Source organism: Sycon ciliatum, chromosome 5, assembly GCF_964019385.1.
Source record: "Sycon ciliatum chromosome 5, ocSycCili1.1, whole genome shotgun sequence".
Taxonomy (NCBI): domain Eukaryota; kingdom Metazoa; phylum Porifera; class Calcarea; order Leucosolenida; family Sycettidae; genus Sycon; species Sycon ciliatum.
In genome coordinates, this window is record NC_088647.1 from 35018690 (window position 1) to 35038912 (window position 20223).

The 20223-nt window shown below is 46.7% G+C and overlaps 2 protein-coding genes across 2 annotated transcripts; one reads left to right on the forward strand and one right to left on the reverse strand.

Moving 5' to 3' along the window:
- Positions 1-2130: 2130 nt before the first annotated feature.
- LOC135818471 (uncharacterized) lies at positions 2131-5862 on the reverse strand. The gene is made up of 4 exons (XM_065331856.1): positions 5446-5862; positions 5278-5347; positions 4299-4445; positions 2131-3652 (listed from the first exon to the last, which is right to left on the reverse strand). Exons 1-4 carry the CDS (start codon positions 5590-5592, stop codon positions 2946-2948), a joined length of 1071 nt encoding a protein of 356 aa, XP_065187928.1. The 5' UTR covers positions 5593-5862; the 3' UTR covers positions 2131-2945.
- An 8038-nt stretch (positions 5863-13900) lies between these two features.
- Positions 13901-19566, forward strand: LOC135818473 (uncharacterized). The gene is made up of 4 exons (XM_065331857.1): positions 13901-14322; positions 16467-16560; positions 17287-17454; positions 17631-19566. The coding sequence occupies exons 1-4, from the start codon at positions 14305-14307 to the stop codon at positions 19025-19027; spliced, it is 1677 nt and encodes a 558-aa protein (XP_065187929.1). The 5' UTR covers positions 13901-14304; the 3' UTR covers positions 19028-19566.
- Positions 19567-20223: the final 657 nt, after the last annotated feature.

Genomic DNA, 20223 nt, shown 5'->3' on the forward strand with positions numbered 1-20223 from the left:
CGAGCAAGCTATTAGGTGTTCTAAATATGGTGTTTACATCGTTGCAAATCTGCTTGGCGTCCCTCAGACCAGGAATAAAAGACCTGAGCTTTGAACTGGTTGCTCCCGGCAATGTCTCTGTGCAATGGATGACGCTGACACTGTCGGAGAACGCTACGATCGACTTCAAGGGCGTATGTCACTCGGCAGGTGCGGCAACAGTTCATTTGAAATACAGACTACTCGTAACGCAGTGTGCCAGCTACTTCGACGAAAGTATAGTGCTTCAGGAAGGCTTTGGAGAGCATCGGATGGAGGGGACAGAGTGGGTGGAGATCCCTCTGATTTGCAAAGCGAGTACTAACGGTGGTGACGATCCGTTGCAGTTCACAGAGGTCGCTGAGAGAGCCTGGCTGAGGAACAGCGAATACCACAACACCTGTCTGGACCCTGCGGCTGGACTGAAAGGGAACGCCAGCAAGGCTGTGGCCGAGGTACCCCCAAAAAACCCAGCAGCAAAGGCACCATCGTGGAAATTGTCTGCTGTAAAGGTAACAGGAGTAAATACACCGGTCGTAAAGGAGGAGCCTGCAGTGAAGCCCGCGGGAACAAAGGATCGGTCGCTGAGTGTGAGTGATCCGATGGACGCCGTGCTTCAAGCGCGCACGCGGCGCAGTGCTCCGTTCTACAAGAAGGTCAAGAAGCAGGTGGTGTGCAAGACGACCAAGCGCCGGGTGTTCACGCTGGTCTTCGCCGCGCAGGCTGACCCCGTACCCAATGGTGGTGATCTCAAGGTTACCATGGATATAACGGTGGAGATGAAGAACCGCTGGGGATACCTGTCTGCGCTCGACTATCCCAATCTGGTCTTCTACGGCATCATGACCGCCCTGTACTTGCTATATGCGCTCGGCTGGCTGCTTGCACTCATGTGCCATTACAAGGATTTGCTGCGTGTCCAGGTCTGGATTGGCGCCGTCATTGCCCTGGGTATGGTTGAGAAGGTGTTCTTCTTCAGCGAGTATAACCGCGGCAACGCCGAAGGCAGAGAGGGCATGTACTTGCTCGCCATTGCTGAGATGGTGTCGGTGGGCAAGCGCACACTGGCCAGACTTCTCGTCATAATCATCTCACTCGGCCCCGGCATTGTACGGCCGCGCCTAGGTCCCAAACTCGTCCCCGTCGTCTTTATTGGTATCGGGTACTTCACGGCCGCGTCGGTCGAGGGTATATTGCACGCTGTGGCCAGCTCCGAGGAGGTCTCCACGACCAAGAGACAGCTGATATCGCTGGCAAAATTTCTGCTCGACGTCTATATTATCTTCTTTATCCACAGGTCCATCATTGAAACAATGCGAACACTGCGCCAAATTCGCAACTACGTCAAGCTCTCGCTCTACTGGCATTTCCTTAACGCCATCCTCTTCGCCGCTGTCGCCTCCGTGGCGTTCAGCACATGGGCGTACCCGCAGTTCCGCTTCTGCATCAGCGACTCGCAGGATATGTGGCTGCTGGACGGCTTCTGGCACATTCTCTTCAGCTTCATGCTGCTCTCCATGATGCCGCTGTGGAGGCCATCGAAGAACAACAGCCGCTATGCTTACTCGTCGTCCGTCGATCTCGTCAGCAACGAGGAAAAAGTGGCGCAAATGTCCAATGAGGCGTTTGCGAGGATGAAGATGATGATGCGCCAGCGTGCTTGGGATATACCGGTTCATTAGTGTTTACTTTCCTGTTGCTGTTCAGTCTTTCCTTTGTTCTTGACGAGTCGTCTTGTCAGTTCTTTGTTGCAATAATCACTACTACGTATTCAATCATCACGTGGACTTGATAATAAAACATGACGCAGTGAACTGGCTTTTAAAGTAACATTCCATTGGTCTTTCTGCTTCTGGGTCTTTTAGTATCTCTGGTGCGTTCGCTTCGTCACTCAAGTCATTTGAAAATTCCGCTTTGGTATGGCGGAATCCAACCAATTGCCTAACACCACAACATGCAGGGAAGCTTGACCCGGCATTGCAGGGAAGCTTGACGCCTCGACGCGCGGGGAGCTTGACCCATCTCAGACTAGTGTGAGGAAGCGACGGAGACAATCCCGAAAACTGCCCGATGTGACACTAGAGCTCACGGACACCGGAAGAGTTACCAGAGGCAAGGTGAAGAGACGAAGTACTGGAGATTTGAATACGTCGGTACAGGAAGTGACAACAATGATCAACAAGAGGAAAACGAGGAAGACCAAGAAGTCAAACAAAAGCGACCATGAGTTCAACGGACGTTGGACGTGTCAACCAGAGCAATCCAAAAAAAACAAGAACAAGGGAAGAGAACAACGGCAAACGTCGAAGGTGACAGAGCTAAATGATCGGACATCGTCCATCAAGCGTCATTTGTCGGGCAGCGCTAGTTGTCATGAGTTGTATAGTGATGATATCTTTTCGATTTTAACTCGTGGAAGGTCTAAGTTAGATCTTGTTGTGTTAGAAGCTCTGTATATTCGTAAACTAGATCCAGAACTATGTGTACAAAAGGACAATAAATAATTCAAAATAATAATTATTACCAAGCATACCTGAAAAAGATGCAGCACACAGTGTGCACAACTTGAATACTCCGTGATGCTAACTGTAAAACTATGCGCCCACGGCTTGCAGAAAGCAAATTATCATTGTAGCGAAGATACAGATCTTCAAGGTCCTGGACACTAGAATGCTGCAGTAGCCCTACTGATCCATTCCATCCATTTTTAACACAAAAGACAATACCAAAGAAAGGCTCAAGAGTCAAGACAATACCAAAGATTTTTTTAATTGCAGGGAGGACGAAGATACGACTAGAACACATAAGTTGTTGGTTGAGAGAACAAACAACTATTGAGTCGGGGCTGATTTATAGTCACTATCCACTAGCGCAGCTGTGTAGGTGGAGCGTTATGAACTCCAATGATCAAAGGTTGACTCCGTATTCTATCCTGCGAGAGTACACGCAACCTGTTCCCCCAGCAGCTGGTCATCATAGACGATATTCGTGAATGCGACACAGTATCCGCAGCTCTCGATATGGTTAACCTGAGCACATATCGGATCGCATCTCTTCCGCAGCCATTCCTTGCCGAACACACCACTGTGTTTGCAGTTCTTGTCGAACTCATACCTGATTGTTGATAGTGTGACCTCGGGCTTCATCGTGTAGCAACAGTTGACGAACGATTCGCAATTCCAATTTGGAAATACGTATGCACCGAATGCTCTTCCCTTACTCAACTCTGCGAACAGTCTGGCAAATTCCACGGCCTCCTCCGGACTGCGACTTGGCAACGCATCGTCCTTCTGCAATCGGCACCCGCGCAGATGCATTTGTTGGTCCTCATAGCGCACAACATACTTGAGATCCGCATCTACATAGAAGTCGTCCAATCGCTGGTGCACTATCTGGAAATCCCTGGTGGTGCCGAATTCATCCATGGCCACACTGGCTGTGTGAAGTATGGCCAAGGCACCGTAGCGACGATATGCTCGAATAAATTGCGTGAAAATGTCATCTGTGGAGCCGCTGGTATTCTCCCGCGAGCTATTTCCATCACACTGGTCTCGAGCCAAGTCCGATTCTGGGGGTACATCCATGCTCTTGTGCGTGAAGGCGATAACCCGGTCATTGGTTTTGTCAAATATGCCTGCAATAGAACACATGGAAAGCGAAAAGTTCCGATCAGCTGTGTGCATGACTACAGAGGTTTATGTACGCAGAGGACATAATTGTTGTTGCAGAGGACATGATTGTTGTTGCAGAGGACCGGTGATGCTATATGGGTTCATGATTCAGCCCTCCAACAAGTAGGCTAGGACAAAGGGAAACATCATGCAGTGGACACACTTGGAGTAAAACAAAACCTTTTTCAAAAGAACACTGGCAAGACAACCTTTCGCCTCAGAAGAACTGGTATTCATAACTCCACAGAATAAATCACGTGTGTAAAGTACGGATTAGACAAACTCCCGTTATCACGAACAATACCATTGGTCCTTTCCTTTGATGTTTGCCCTAAAGAGTTTTGACTATATACGAAGTTCTCGTCTTCTCGAACCCGGAACTTATTACCTGTGACACTCTTAGAACTAAATTGTGACAGCGACTTTGGTTGGTTGTGTCCCACACTGGAGCTCCTGTACTCAAGCCGAACTTTCAACAGTTAGGATTCCTTTAGTTCATTAATCCGTGCTTTTTTCTTTCAGGTGATATTGAATGAATGCAGCTAACAGGTACTTGTAGTGCGTTTCTATGGTGTTTGGATCGAGTGTTGAGTAGCTGCTTACACGTACCGAAATGAAAGTACATTGTGTACTTCCCGTCGAAGCAGTCAGCTTTGGGAAGGATGAGGCGATCGCCGTGCTTCAGCATGTCCGCAGGCACCCTCTTGAGTCGTAGCTCATGATCTCCTATGAATCCCAGTAGAATCCTGCCGATTGCTGCACGAAACAACACGTTTGCACAGAGTATTGACACTATAATTTAGGGGCACATACTCGATGCTATACCAATTTGTGAAACCGGAGGACAACAAAAAACACTTGACACTATCATTTTAAGAAGAAAGGACCAAAGCATTTTGTTGGAAATGAAGAGCCTTTGAGGATGTCGTTGACGGTTGAACTAGCAGACGTTCTATGTCACAAACAGGGTGACCTTGTTGCAACACAACTCCTGTTCCTCGCAATTCTGACAACACTATTCTCCGCACCCGGTGAAAGGTCAATTATCTGCTGTGTTTGGGTTTTGAACAGGGTTGGTCAGTTTCATCAACAATACAATGCATCACTTCAAAGAGGGTCGAACATAAAACAAAAGAACTGAGGGCCGCCGTAGAGAAAGAGAGAGAGAGAGAGAGAGAGAGAGAGAGAGAGAGAGAGAGAGAGAGAGAGAGAGAGAGAGAGAGAGAGAGAGAGAGAGAGAGAGAGAGAGAGAGAGAGAGAGAGAGAGAGAGAGAGAGAGAGAGAGAGAGAGAGAGAAAGAGAGAGAGACAGAGACAGAGAGAGAGGGAGGGAGGGGAGAGAGAAAAACGTTTTCAACTAGCAATAACCACGCTACAGTTGGACTTCATTGGGTGGGGTACTACTACTGCGAAAAGCATGGAATTTCATTAACTAACCCTAACTTCACTTGCGCAATAACACACCTTTCAGGCAAGCAGAAGGCGTGCATAAGGCCAGGGAAAGGTGCGACTGTCTTCTATCAGACAACGTACATATACCGGCACGTGCACTAGAAACGAAGCGTTCGGTTTGTTTCGGCCGCACTTACCAAACAGAAGAATGTCTTGTAGCCTGCGCAGGACTTCCCAAAGATACGTCTCCGCTCCCGTTTTCTGTTTCTGAACAGCAAGTGATGGTAAATGGACAAGACAGCAGCATCGAACCAGTTTCCATGCACGAATTTGAGGACAACGTACAGCTGAAATTGATGTCTTACCACAATGAGGAGGAACAATTGTACGATCATAGCGATCATTGCACATACATGTACATGTATATGAATGTTATCGGTCTTGGTGCCGAGAAACTGCGCACAGTTTGCTGTGGTGTTCTCCATTGCGCAAGGGAAGCAATGAGCACACATCACTAACTACTTGGAACGCTGAGATTTAGTTTTCACTTCCTCTTCTCTCTCGCTGATTTCTTTCTGCAGCAGTGAAGAACGACTTCCGCCTTTATACCTGCTTTCTGACGATCTGAGTCCATGGAAGTAAGTAGTTTGGGCGGTTGAAGGGATTTTGGGCGCTAAGAACTAGGGCGGTCACCTGGCGTCCCGCCAGAGAGAATTGGCAGATGACCGACGAACACTGAGAGATGTTGGCAGAGTGTTGTGACAGTGGCCAACAAGTGGATAACTAGCGGGCAGGAGGTCACCAGCGTAATCATTATCCGCCCTGCAGAATACGTCATGTTGAAAGTTTTAACGGCGTTCCCAGCGTAGAGTAACTAAGATTCTAGTGACTGGCACTCCAACAGACAAAATTAATACATGTGTCTCACTACCTGTGAGGCTGTATGGAATGTAACTGGCTGGAAGGGCATCACATGACCACCTGCAGTACTCGTAGTGCCACCAACACTCAGTTACCGTGTCTACTTGTACAGTGCTGGTAACTGAAATCCGACCCCCGAGCGATGTGTTCACATGCTAGCGGTCTCTACAGCCAAACCTCTTTAGGACGAACATCAAGGGACCGATTATATTTGTTCGTAATAACGGGAGTTCTTCTTATCCATATGTTTTACCCAGTGATAACACAGGGTTTTATCCAATGCAGTTACGAATATTAGTTCTTTTTAGGCAAACATTTGTCTTATCACTATCAGTGTTCTTCCTAACCAGGTTTCACTCTATTTCGTAGGTTTACTATCCCGTGTTGGGTCTTTGCGATGTGAACGCACCGCACCGCTCAGGGGTCGGATTTCAGTTGCCAGCATTGTCCAAGTAGCTCATGACTGTATTGAGGTCGACACCATGATACCATAATATTTTTATCCTTCGACTTACCGCTGTACGTCATGCATACGCTTCTGTCCCAATTATGTCTGTGAATGTGACAAGGGTCCTTGCTGGGACTCTCCCCATCTCGACCGGTACTGAGGTTTTGCACGTTTCTGTGCTTTACAAGATCGCGCGCAATCCAGTACTTGACATCGTCTGCTGGACACTTCACGTATGCATGAACTCACTGAAGGGGCACAACGTGTTTGCCGCGTCAGTCATGTAGTCTTGTAGATCAGTTACGTCGTTACGAAAGACAAATTAATAATTTGTATGTACATGTACATGTAGATATTGGCGGTTCCTGGCAGTTACAACACCTGCGATCATGGTCTTTGGTCACATGTTTGCCATCTATTCTTCTGTTTGCTGTATTGTGCTACTAACCTGGCCTTAGGCTTAGGCGCCATCATGAGCTTCTCTCTCGGTTTTCGCTTTGTACCACACAGCGTAAGTGTTTTTGTGTTTTTGTGTACGGGAGTAGGGGGTACGTGTATTCATGCATGTGTATATGTGTCTTATGTCTCCGAATGTTTCCTGACTTCCATCTTCCCCTTCATCGCTTCCTCTCCGTCTGTCTGTCTCTTTATCTATCTACATGTACACGTATCTCTCTCTTCACTCTCTCTCTCTCTCTCTCTTCTCTCTCTCTCTCTCTCTCTCTCTCTCTCTCTCTCTTCTCTCTCTTCACTCTCTCTCTCTCCTTTCTCTCTCTCTCTCTCTCTCTCTTTTCTCTCTATCCATCTCTATCCTCTTCCTTCACCTCTCTCTACCCCCCCCCACTCACACACATAAACAATCTCCCTCGTAGTTCTTACATTCCCTCCTAGTTGGTTTTGTTCTGACCACACACGGACACCTAACTTTACACTGTGGAGTGTGGTACATAGTGGCTTCACATCCATGTACATGGATATGTACATGGATATGTACATGGAATATTGTATTAATTTTGTGATGTGTCGAACTGGCTTATAGACAGAGGAACCGAGATGTTTTACATAGCAAAAATGTTACATGAAACCCACAAATGCAAGCATTGTTATGGCAGTGAACATAATTAGACAAACCTTAGCGCAGGTGTCGTATCCATACTATTGACACGTGCCTTTTATATTTTAGGCCTCTACGGGACAAGTATGCCTTATTTAGGTGTCTAATTATTTATATATCTCCCGTAAACGGGTTCATAATCGTCTTTATTTTATATTTTCACACAAGGCCTGGGGCCTTCCTTATTTGGTATACGCTGTTATTTCCCCACATGGCTCCCGCTCTTTATGCAACAGTTCGTACACATATTTACTACGGTTTGATACGCTATTGCATGCGGGACCAGCATATCTCGTGGCCATGGACTTCCATGGCCGCAACTAGATACTATTGCTATCACCTTCCTTTCTCGCTCTCTCTCTTGCCTTCCGCCTTCAGGGGGAAGCTTCGGCTTTCGTCTGTCTTGCCTTGTGCTCTCAATATCGTCTCTTGAACTAAGTTAGCTCCTTTAAAGATCTGAGTAAACCTGAACGCTGGTGTGAGTGTACGTGTCTGTATATGCCTGAGTGTGTGTGTGAAAGTATGTCTAGGTATACAGTATGTGCGTACGTGCGTAAGAGTAATTCTGTTGGTGGACTCTCTCCAAGTGGCCACCACTGCACGGCCTTGTAATGTGAAGGTTTAAGTTAGTTCATGTCGAACCGCAGCCTTGGGGTCGAACCCCGGGCCGTCCGGATACGACACAGGAGCGGGACCGTTAGGCGCTGCATCTTCCCCTAGGATTTACCGGGTGGTAACGGACACGATCATTTACTTATTTATTTTTTCTCCAGACTTTTCCCGTTTGTGTCTTTCTCTCAAATCAGTGAATAATTTACTTTTTTATTTATTTTTTTATTGCAGGTACCCCCTTCTGGTAGAGGTACGATCCAATTCATTGATGCCATTCTCTGTAACAACATACCGGCCATGATGCCCTGTGAACCTACTCACGCCCATTTCCGTGCTCTCTCGAAAGCGTCCAAGTACATGTATTCAAAGTAGGTCACTTTGTATCTGTTCACCAATGGTCCATGCTTTCAAATTCTGTGTAAGCTATTTCTCTGATAACATCCTATCCTAATGGTACATAATGTTCTGCGAGGATGTTAGGAAATGCACTGCTTCGTATAATACTAATATTAGTGATAATGTTCTTCAAGGATGTTAGGAAATGCACTGCTTCGACATCTCATCTGTCAGTTACACTCCGTGTTTTCGATTTTTCAACAGGGTTCTTTTTCCCGCTGCTCTATCTGTAACATGTTCAGTTACCTTCGGTGAATTTCTGACTTTCCAAGTGTTCTAAGAGTAAGAGGTGACACAACCACACAGTGTGGAGTGAGTAATGTGCATGTCAATCTCAAAGTAGATCAGAGGTCACGCAGCAACAATGCCTGCAATTATCACCGTCACCCTTACCTCACCACAGCTACAAACACTTGTCTTTACTACTTCAGTACACTAATACTACTACTACTACTACTACTACTACTACTACTACTACTAGTACTACTACTACTACTACTAGTAGTACGTAGACAAGGAGACAGTCAGTGTGTACATGTTCACTTGACTGGCGAAGAGAGCGGCTGAGTAGACCGAGTACCTGGAGATCCCACCAAGAATAACAATGCCGCTTTAAGTGACAGCACGTGACAGCTGTAAAGTAGGTCCAACGCATTCTAGACCGGAAGACTGCTAGCTGTGCTCACTCCACAAACCTTCGAACGTACATGACTGTACTTTAGTTGGCAATCAAAACATCAAAACTACTTCATTTAGCCAGGTAGTGATGTGGTCAAATTCTCCCGGCGACCTACAACACGTGAAGTAATAGTTGGTATGCAAGCCTTGCCTGATACAGTGTGGGCAACATGTTTTCACTATGGCAGCGGGAAGTGCGTGTACGCTGTCATCGTGAAAACACTTGAAGTAACGTTAGTTGTAGGCCACGCCAGGGTTGTTGCTTGCAAGAGATGCGCAGCGGTACGTACATGTACATGCCGCGCGGTCACCAGTCGAAACCTGTGTCGTGAGCATCGAAGGTAGTTCTTGCGCGTGAATGGGACTTCCCCGCTGGCGCACCTCAATAGTCCAATCCAAGCCAGAGAAGACTCAAAGATCTAATCTGACAACGAGAATTCCATGATATCAAGGGAACGAGTGTGTACTTTTATTCCACAAGACACCTACAAACATGTATGATAGTAGTAGGTTTTTCATTTGGACCCGACGAGACCATACGACGCTTGCAGATCACAGCACGAACAGTTCACCAGCCACACTCCACGAAAGCAAGTAGTAGTACTCCTGACAAGTCTTGTTTCGTTCCATAGAGATAATAACGGGGAACTCATCAGAGGAGAAGCAGTTGTTGAATGAAGGGGTTTAGCTGAATAATGCTATTTTATAGAAAAAATATTGGCGCACTGAGGTGTAAACACTCAACTAACTCACATATGTGACATATCAACACAAAAGGAATAGTGCAGAATGGAGGTGTTCTGAACCCTACCAGACACAACTATCACAAGTGCTAAATCATTCACAATGAGAAGGAGAGGTACACAGGCATAGGTTGCGCTAGTTTACACGTCACAAATGGTACTGAGGTAGTGACAAAGATAGGTGAAAAGTAGACGCCAAGTGAAAGCCAACAAATCATCACGAACGTCTAACGTCACATCTGAAGATTGCTAGCGGCACAAGACAAATACTTCACAAACCTCGATAATTGAAATTCAGCCAGCGGTATAGTGAAAGGAAGGCTGCTGGGTGTGACATAGAACTGTGGGCTGCTGAGGCGACGTATCCATCCTGATCTTGACTGCAAGGTTGGCGTCTTACGCTAAAATCCGAACAGCAGATCAAATCCTTCCTCTGGTCAATGGCAGATTTCCTGGTCCAGGAGAAGTCATAATTCTTTGTGCCATCTTCAATAGGTCCGTCAAATACAGTAGTAGTAGGTTTTTCATTTTGACCCGACGAGACCATACGACGCTTGCAGATCACAGCACGAACAGTTCACCAGCCACACTCCACGAAAGCAAGTAAGTAGTAGTACTCCTGACAAGTCTTGTTTCGTTCCATAGAGATAATAACGGGGAACTCATCAGAGGAGAAGCAGTTGTTGAATGAAGGGGTTTAGCTGAATAATGCTATTTTATAGAAAAGATATTGGCGCACTGAGGTGTAAACACTCAACTAACTCACATATGTGACATATCAACACAAAAGGAATAGTGCAGAATGATTTTCCCTTCATTCAACAACTGCTTCTCCTCTGATGAGTTCCCCGTTATTATCTCTATGGAACGAAACAAGACTTGTCAGGAGTACTACTACTTGCTTTCGTGGAGTGTGGCTGGTGAACTGTTCGTGCTGTGATCTGCAAGCGTCGTATGGTCTCGTCGGGTCAAAATGAAAAACCTACTACTACTGTATTTGACGGACCTATTGAAGATGGCACAAAGAATTAAAACATGTATAAGTTACCAACGACAGTTGTCTAAGGTCCTGTACTGCCAGGAGGCACCCTAGAGTAGTGTATGTGTGCTACATGTATAGCATCGCACTATTCCTCTATTTGAGAGAGAGAGAGAGAGAGAGAGAGAGAGAGAGAGAGAGAGAGAGAGAGAGAGAGAGAGGGGGGGGGAGGGAGAGGGAGAGAGAGAGAGGGAGGGAGAAAAAGAGAGAGAGAGAAAGAGAAAGAGAAAGAGAGAGATAGAGAGAGAGTGTGTGTGTCTTTGAACTCGGTCCGACCACTCGGTGCACCACGAGTCTCAGCTACAGAACATCCTCCCGGCTTCCTCTCCTGATAACGTGCGACGCTGCTTCCCCTACAGCATCATTGACGAGTGGAACAACTTGCCCCCAACTGTGCTGCAGTCTCCGCCACGCCTGACGTCCCTCCAGTCGGTCAAGGGCAAGGTACATCAGCACCTACGACAGCCGCTGGTATTGGGCTACAGACTCGCTATAACACCCCATATATCCACAATCAGCTCCCTCCCCCTCACTTAGCTATTCACATGTGTTTCGTTATCCCGTCCATGGTGCGCTGGATAGCGCTAACGCCGATACCCTAGGTCGGCGTTGCTAGTCCTGCCTCACCGGCACAGGCTCCCTGAGAGCCCCTACTAGTACATTGTCTGTCTTTCTTCTTTGTTGTCTTGATCATTATTTTCTTTTGTCTTCTTCTTCTCCTGTCTTTGTTGTGGTCTATCAGTAGGAGATGCATTCTGTAAAAGAAAAAGAAAAGAGAGAGAGAGAGTGAGAGAGAGAGAGAGAGAGAAAGAGAGAGAGGGAGAGAGAGAGAGAGAGAAAGAGAGAGATACATGTAGATAAATAAGCCTTCACTCAAATTTCTGATATTGTAATAATCTGGATTATCAACAAAAGGCTTGCTTCTTCAATTGTATAATAGCGTGCTGGAGTTGTTGTCCGCATTTTGTGCTGGTGTAAGATAATAGCCAACCTCTTGCTGACTGATTAACGTCACTGTTGAGCGGAACTACCAACGGCATGCCGGATAAAGAAATATTGATACAATCATAAGGTTGCTAAAAACGCAACGGAGCCAGATCGCTCTTTCTGACTTCCGTTTTCCGACAGAGCACTTGTAATTGCGCATTCAAAATGCACCAACAACAGACAGCCAGGTGAAACGCACTGGGAGTGGGATGCTTAGAAATAATCCATATTCCATGTTCTGCACTTGAAACCTCAGACTCTGAGCTTCGCCCACTAGTAATAGCAGTCGGTGAGTGATGCTGGACGTCGCCAAAATGTGTGAGTCTCAAGTATTTTTCATTGCAGTCGGACCAATTAAACCGATCGGTTTGGCCAGAAGCTCCGCTGATTTATTTATTTTATCTATTTATTTATATTGAACGATCCCCCAAAGGCGAAAACCCTATCCAGGGGTCTCCAGGATGAAGGAGGTGAATGAACATTAAATTATAGTGCAATCACTACCCATACATCGTCAAGACACTCTCCAAAAAATAATGGTCTCTGTGCTACACCAAACACTTAAAGAAAAATAGATAATCAACCGAATTGTGGGGCAAGACCCATCGTCAGTTTACTGCACTGGTAGAAAATAATAATAATAATGAATAAACATGGAAAGGTCGATTGTCCTCTTGATTGCTATAAAAATGGACAAGAAAAGAAAATTTGCATATGTTGTTTGAGAGAGACCAAGAAAGTCGAAGGAGCTACATTGTAGCTGTTCGAAGAGCGACTGTCATCTAAGGTCTAATGTTGCTTCGTGCATTACGCCAATAATGGAGACCACTGCCACAGGCATGACCCTTTGTTGCTTTCTCACACGCTGCTTCCCTTACTGAAAACCACGCATCCGAGAAGCTGGACTTCCCAGTAATATCTTCAATCTATTGTTGTTGTACACGGTGATACATACGCACGCACGCACGCACACACACACAAACACACATACACACACACATGCACATGCACACACACACATACACACACACACACATACTCAATCTGCGGACAGAACTGTTTCGTCCTTTGTGGACTCGTCAGCGCAGCACAGAGGAAATGGGGCCGAACCTGATATATATATTTCTCGTACATATAGTAATTGCTCAGTACCCCACTACTTTAGCGCCATTAAATCTTCTAAACAATGGTTGGATTTCTATGTCAGTCTGGCATTCAAATCGAGAACACCCACGCACACAGGTATATATTACGATTGAATTGTGGACACTTCCTAAAATATCGGGTCGATGTTGAACATGCACGTAATTCAGTCATGGTCGAATGGTTCTCCTGAAGTCGATGACGTTCTCGGAATTCCTCTATTGTCTTGAGGGTCTCGATACGTGCGCAGGTTGTTTCCCAGATGTTCCACCAGCGTGCTCAGAATTCTAACCATCTGTAATGGTATGGTGATGTACTGTAGTGTAGTGTACTGTACTCAGCAGTGCATGGTGATGTGATGTACTGTAGTGTACTGTACAGCAGTGCATGGTGATGTACTGTAGTGTACTGTACAGCAGTGCATGGTGATGTACTGTAGTGTACTGTACTGTACTGTGTAGTGCATGGTGATGTGCTGTAGTGTACTGTACTGTGTAGTGCATGGTGAAAATTGACCACAAGAGTGTGCATGTGATGGTGTAGAGAACGTGTGTGTTGTGCACGTGTGTTACTGTATCAAAATGGAACACTTCTGCCTGTGTGTTCTCCATACGGAGCAGCTGGTGCTATCTGAGCTGATGCTTCGTGCCATGGCTTACCCGTATTGCCCATATGCTTACAGCCCACCACGCAACTAAGCACCCCATCTGTCCCACACGTCCCCATATCCCCCACTCAGCTCGGAGGTAGTTCGGTCACGTTTAGCGGGCTCGGGCTTTCTAAAGGAGTATAAAGAGGGACTCGGTTGGTTTCTGGCCACGTTTGTGAAATAGTGACCATTCAACGAAGGTTGCAAGACCATTTTATCGCTGCTGACAACTCAACAACTCCAGCCAGAATCGTCTTGCAGCGGTCTGTCCTTGAGAGTAACTACGAGGTTGCACCCAACTGCATTCTCGAGACTTCTTTAGCGACTACTTGTACATCATAGGCAAATTTCAAACTCTTGTTCAGCCGTTGGAAGCAGCTTGACATTCATCACCAATAGTGGCAAACTAGATAAGTGCTGGTCAAGAAAGTTCAGACGCAACCTGCTTTCTAGACGTCGAACTCTTGTCACCCTAGCAATCATCAGACAAGGACATGGAGTTCCTCTCAACAGTAAGTCCTCGCAAAAGGTATTGTTTAACACCACGGCACCTCACGGTTTGCCTGCAATGGCAATTGCGCGCATCACGTTCAGACCCCTGTACATACATGGTTTATACACTTTGGCTAGATTTTATTATCATTCTATGGCTCTTGCTTATTGTGTAGTGACTACTACTATTCCGAACGATCTATGGCTCAGAGCGGCCAATGACCATTGGATTTGGCGATAGCAAAGGCATATCGCCTGTTGGTTTGATTTCGCACGATTAGGAGCTTTATCATACTGAGTGTATGAATGAAGTGTGTGGTCCCGTCCGTACAGCACATCGATCACTGATCAAATCCTCAGAGAGCAAACTCAAGTCTGGTCAGGATCAAACCGCCAGAGAGAAGGACACGAAACTCTGAAGAGAGTGCACCTACGAAAACGTCAGTTTCCGAATTGACGTTTTCCGATGTTTCTGCTCATGGAGCGAAATACAATGCAAACGTATAACGGTCCGTTGTTAGAGTACTAAAGACCAACAAAATAAGTAATTTTATTATATCGCGTATCGTCAGGGTTGTAGTTGAGAAGTGCATTTTTAGGCTGCGGCCAGGTAGGAAACGTTAGTGTTGTGCATGGCAGACTGATTGTACTATAGTAGATCTACTGTAGAGGTGTCCGCTACAGTAGACCAGTAGTATTATTACTACTACAAGTAGTAGCAACAGTGCTGTGACCTCTGGCAGAGGAGAGAGAGAGAGAGAGAGAGAGAGAGAGAGAGAGAGAGAGAGAGAGAGAGAGAGAGAGAGAGAGAGAGAGAGAGAGAGAGAGAGAGAGAGAGAGAGAGAGAGAGAGAGAGAGAGAGAGAGAGAGAGAGAGAGAGAGAGAGAGAGAGAGAGAGAGAGAGAGAGAGAGAGAGAGAGAGAGAGAGAGAGAGAGAGAGAGAGAGAGAGAGAGAGAGAGAGAGAGAGAGAGAGAGAGAGAGAGAGAGAGAGAGAGAGAGAGAGAGAGAGAGAGAGAGAGAGAGAGAGAGAGAGAGAGAGAGAGAGAGAGAGAGAGAGAGAGAGAGAGAGAGAGAGAGAGAGAGAGAGAGAGAGAGAGAGAGAGAGAGAGAGAGAGAGAGAGAGAGAGAGAGAGAGAGAGAGAGAGAGAGAGAGAGAGAGAGAGAGAGAGAGAGAGAGAGAGAGAGAGAGAGAGAGAGAGAGAGAGAGAGAGAGAGAAACAGAGAGAGAGATAGACAGACACACACACACACACACATTCACACAAACACACACACACACACACAAACACGCATACACACACGCACGCACACACACACACACACACACAAACACACGCCACGGACACACACACAGCACGGCAAAACAAATAGCTGCATGTTTCCCGGTCCACACGCGTCTGATGCCGTCTGCTGCATCCGCGTCGCCGTAGCATGAGGACTTGTACATGGTTAATGACTGCGGTGCAGAAGAAGACTCGCAGGTGGCTACCATCATCATCATTATTCTTTTCCTGCGGAAATGTGTCGGAAGTGTGACTTCTTCAGTGTCCAATATCGCCCCAAATGCTACCAGAGAATATCTCAGGCCTCCACCCACGCACTTTGATAGACTTCCGCTGAACGTGCGCAAACCCGTTGCTTCCTGGAAGGCTCACCGAGCACTGTAATTCCTTGGAATTTTTGATATCTTCAGTCATCTTTATTATTCAATTCATAAAATGTTTTGCAGAAAGTGAAGAACCATTTGAGGTAAATAGCCATTATAAATATGAAGAAAACGTTACCCGAGAGTTAGTACTACCGATGGTGCACCCAGTGTGCTGACAGTGCTCAACACCGCCGAGGCAGAGCATAATACAGTACTAGTGATTATACCATGCCAGCCGCCTGTTATTATTTTAAAAGTCATGTATGAACCCACAAAGGTGCAGGCAAATACGGTAATACTGTTTGTAGTGGTCGTAATGATTCTAGAGATGATAAATTGGCTTCCATTCTTCCATTTAGCCTCTGAATATCAAAGAAACTTGTATTCTGCTCGGATAATTCCAAATGTACCCGGTAAATCATGATGGTAGTGCAACAGAAGCAGTTGGTGGAAACTTCCAATTGATCCCTCTCCTCTCCCTGTACTCTGCTGATATGCCCGTGGTTGTACTACAGCTGGTTGCTCCAGACGTGACGGACACCCCATCACATACACACGCCACTGGCCAAGACTCCTGGGCACAGCTGGTCCTGCAAAACATCAAGAGAGGTAAGAAGTCAGCTGGTACATTGGCCACGTGTGCATGATAATGGATCCGGGACTGGTGGCATCTGCGACCCTACGACTCCCTGATAAATATCTAAAAACCCATATACGTGTAGGGTATGTGCCTTCACCCACATTGCTATTCGTAGCTATCTGCTCACTGAGATTGTGGCTGTGATGAGGCCTGACATTGGCCTCGCATTTGCCCTGCACAACATTCTATTCCTACTTCAAACAACTTCGAAGTCTAGACAAGTAGCTACACTGAACAGTATACTGAAGACTTCATTAGTTCTAGGGAGTTATCAAAACCCAACGGCATTGGTATCATTGCAGCCATGTAGAAATTGCCAAATTTCTAGTTTGGAAATATTACTGATGCGTTCTCATCATTCCCCAAAGCAAGCGGATCATCATGCATCCAGGGCAGTCTCCAAAGAAGAAGAAAAATTAAAACTATTGATAGCTCAATTTTGGAAATGGGTGCAAAGATCATGGGAACCCCATAATGTTAGGCTCCTATATTGTATGTCCTATATTGTATGTTGCATTCGCTAGTGACTGAGCTCTTCAGTGTGGGTGTGAATGGAGTATGGCATTGGTCATTTTGACCTCTATGGCTCAGTCCGCAAATACATGTACAGTGTATGCGTGAGCTGTCCTAAAAGGCTCCCACGTCCCTACATATTTGCTGAAGCTTCTTCGCGTCTGCTTTGCGTCGCTCCTCAGGTGGCCTGACCCTGTTCCACAAACTGGCTGGTTCGTGTGTTGTGCGGCCCCAGTTCGTGGCCAAGGATGCTCTACGTCACGGAGATCACGTGATGATGCCCAAGCGCCTGTTCCGGGTGAACAACATCCCTGAGCACCTGAAGAAGACCTACCGGTATTTCCACCATGGTGAGTTACATATACTTGTAGATACAGTGCTAACGTTACCATATGCAATGACCAAATGTGGAGTCTGGTGTTACCATGGCAACAAGTGTATGGTATACATGTACACGTAGTTGATGGTGACTGACAGTATGTGATGCCCCCTACCCTACATGTTCATTTTGTGCTTGCTCATGCAGGTGTCTACATCAAGGATGAGAGTGGGGAATACGTGGTGGGCTTCACATCACCCGATCAAGAGATGAAAGACACAGCTACAGGAAAACGGCAACAAGCAGAGGCGGAAGACAGCAGCAGTGCCCTGACCAACACTGGTCACGTGGCCAAAACTGGTCACGTGGCCAACACTGGTCACGTGAGTAGCACTGACGGTGTTGACGAGGTGGATGGTTACCTTATCCCTGAGGTTTTCTTGGACTACGCGGACAGAGTGCAGAGGAGATCTCGCCATGCTATTCTTGGAATGTTCACTAACCTGATCACAGACATGGTTTGTCACAATCGCATCGTCAAAGAGGACCTGGCTAGTTATGAATATGAGGGTCGGTACATCCGCTATGCCGGTTACCAAGACGATCCAGACCGCACACCGATGGCTAACCCAGGCCTGCAGTCATATCAGGGAGTAGAGTCCTCAGTCGACGAGGCTCCACGCCACGTTCGCGCCGAGGTCGCCAAGTTCTTCATGCGTAACCCACAGGCGTTCGGAGAGTACAACTTGATGGAATGGAACTGCGAGCACTTCGTCAGCTTCTGCTTTTCCACCAGCATGACAGCCCTGGACCTGGAGAGGGCGCTGGAAGAGCTTCCACCAAGCGATGTTGGGAGATTTGACCGTGACTTTCTCAACGATCACTCGCGCACAGCCAGCCCGGGGCTGGACTTCTACTTCCAAGCCGGACTTCCTGTATTCTTCCTGGAGATCGACGACAAGGATAAGTGCCGGCCGCGCCGCCGTTGCCACAAGCGACGGAGCATCACGGGTGACTGGGACGTCAGTGCCGGCGAAGAAGGTGGCATTATACCAGCTTCCAGTCTACGACAGGATGATGAAACGCGTTCACCACCTATCATGGCGAGAAGGAAGCGCACAAAGCGAGGTCGTCGTGCGCTGAAGTTTCGCCGGGGTCGCAGCTTCTCCGCTTTCGTCGAGTCGATCAGTTCCAGCAGATCAGAACTCAATCTAACTCTGAGCAGACTCCAAGACTCTGGTGTGTATCTTAGAACAATGCATCGTGGTAGTGATGACGCATCGATGACGACATCGCCTACGCAGATGACCTTCAGTAGGAGCAGTAGCAGCAGTGGAAGCACGACGACCTCTTCATCCTCGCCATCAACTGCCACTAGCAGCGAAAACGAATCGGCAGTGGAGGAACTGGAGCTATACGTGGATTCAGAGTTCTCCGACAACTCTCTCAGGTTCACCAGCTCTGGTGAATCAACTCTGGTGCTCTCCACAGGATCTCATGTGTCGCTAGCCAAGTCTTTGGCATCACCATGGGGCGACGCAGGATGCAACACAGGAGCAAGTCCTCGGCTCAAAAGGAAGTTCTTGGGCAGGCCCAGGCAATGAGGTGCATGTCCAAAGTGAAGTTTGTGTAAAGAACATTACATGTCGCTTGGTATCACGTACAGTCCTCGGCAGGCAGACTTTTTTCCACTAATTCCGAAACCCCACAAATCATAAGGAACACCATACAGAGGGCATTGAAGGGACTATAAAATAATATTTATAGGAGTGGTGATGGGGTACGAAGTGCTCAGTCGACAGATCAAGTCAACCTATGAACGCCCATGGCCCCTGGACTGTGGGGGGATGCCTGTTGGCATGCTCACACTCTGGAGTCATGCTGGCGTTGTGGACACACGTGTGTTACAGCACTCTGCATGTGCACACTCCATACATGCATGATGCTTGTACTTGATACCGCACAATATACTTCGGAAGAAAGTATCTAACATGCTGTCAAACTTTCACCCTGTTTGCATGACTATTTGCACTGGGAAACATGTACTTGATAGTATGTACATGTATATGACTGCTGCACATGTTCCAGAAACTACATGTGCATGTATATAATTACTTGTATAGTTATTGAACCACGGGCTATTTGTATCTACTAGATTCATAGATGGTCAATCTTGTACAGTACATGTATACTGTATACTGTAGAGGGGACGGTTTCAAATAGGACACCGGTTGCAAACCGGAACGGACTCAATATTCACTTTCTCTCTTGGTATTTTGATTAGAAAACATATGTCACAGTGAGACTACGATGTGTTATACTCCGAGCCAAAATTTCATGGCTCTGCGATGACCAGAAGCGCCATATCAAGCAGGTGAGTTTTTGACGTGTTGCTTCGCACTGCGACTTGAGTTTTACGACTTTCGAAAAATCAACTTCTTGTCGCAGGTAAACAGCGGCTCGCCTCTCGCCAATAAAGCACCGCATACCAATCAAAACTAATGGAAGCACACACAAGGCTTATTGTTACTCTGTACTGGCCGTCGTGGAGCGATAGCAATTACCTAATTTCAGACCCAGAGTGAATTTGACGGGCACTCTAAAACGTGTCCGGTTTGGAGCCACCTCTGATTTGAACTTTTTTGAAGCGAAAAATTGGGCAACTTGGAGGCAATGGGTCAACACAAAGGAGTGGCTCAGTTCGATTGACTCTGGCCCCAGAGCAAACTTCAACATGCCAGTTTCCTTCCACAAACATATTTCGAGTGAAAAATCAACGCTGATGATCGGTTTGGGTCTA

Coding starts and splice junctions, on each gene's coding strand:
- LOC135818473 (XM_065331857.1), top strand. Junction 16,561..17,286: donor CCTGCAAAACATCAAGAGAG/GTAAGAAGTCAG, acceptor GTCGCTCCTCAG/GTGGCCTGACCCTGTTCCAC. Junction 17,455..17,630: donor CTACCGGTATTTCCACCATG/GTGAGTTACATA, acceptor TTGCTCATGCAG/GTGTCTACATCAAGGATGAG.
- LOC135818471 (XM_065331856.1), bottom strand. CDS start 5,592: ATGTGTGCTCATTGCTTCCCTTGCGCAATGGAGAACACCACAGCAAAC. Junction 5,348..5,445: donor AATTGTTCCTCCTCATTGTG/GTAAGACATCAA, acceptor CTTGCTGTTCAG/AAACAGAAAACGGGAGCGGA. Junction 3,653..4,298: donor CACAATGTACTTTCATTTCG/GTACGTGTAAGC, acceptor GTTCTATTGCAG/GCATATTTGACAAAACCAAT.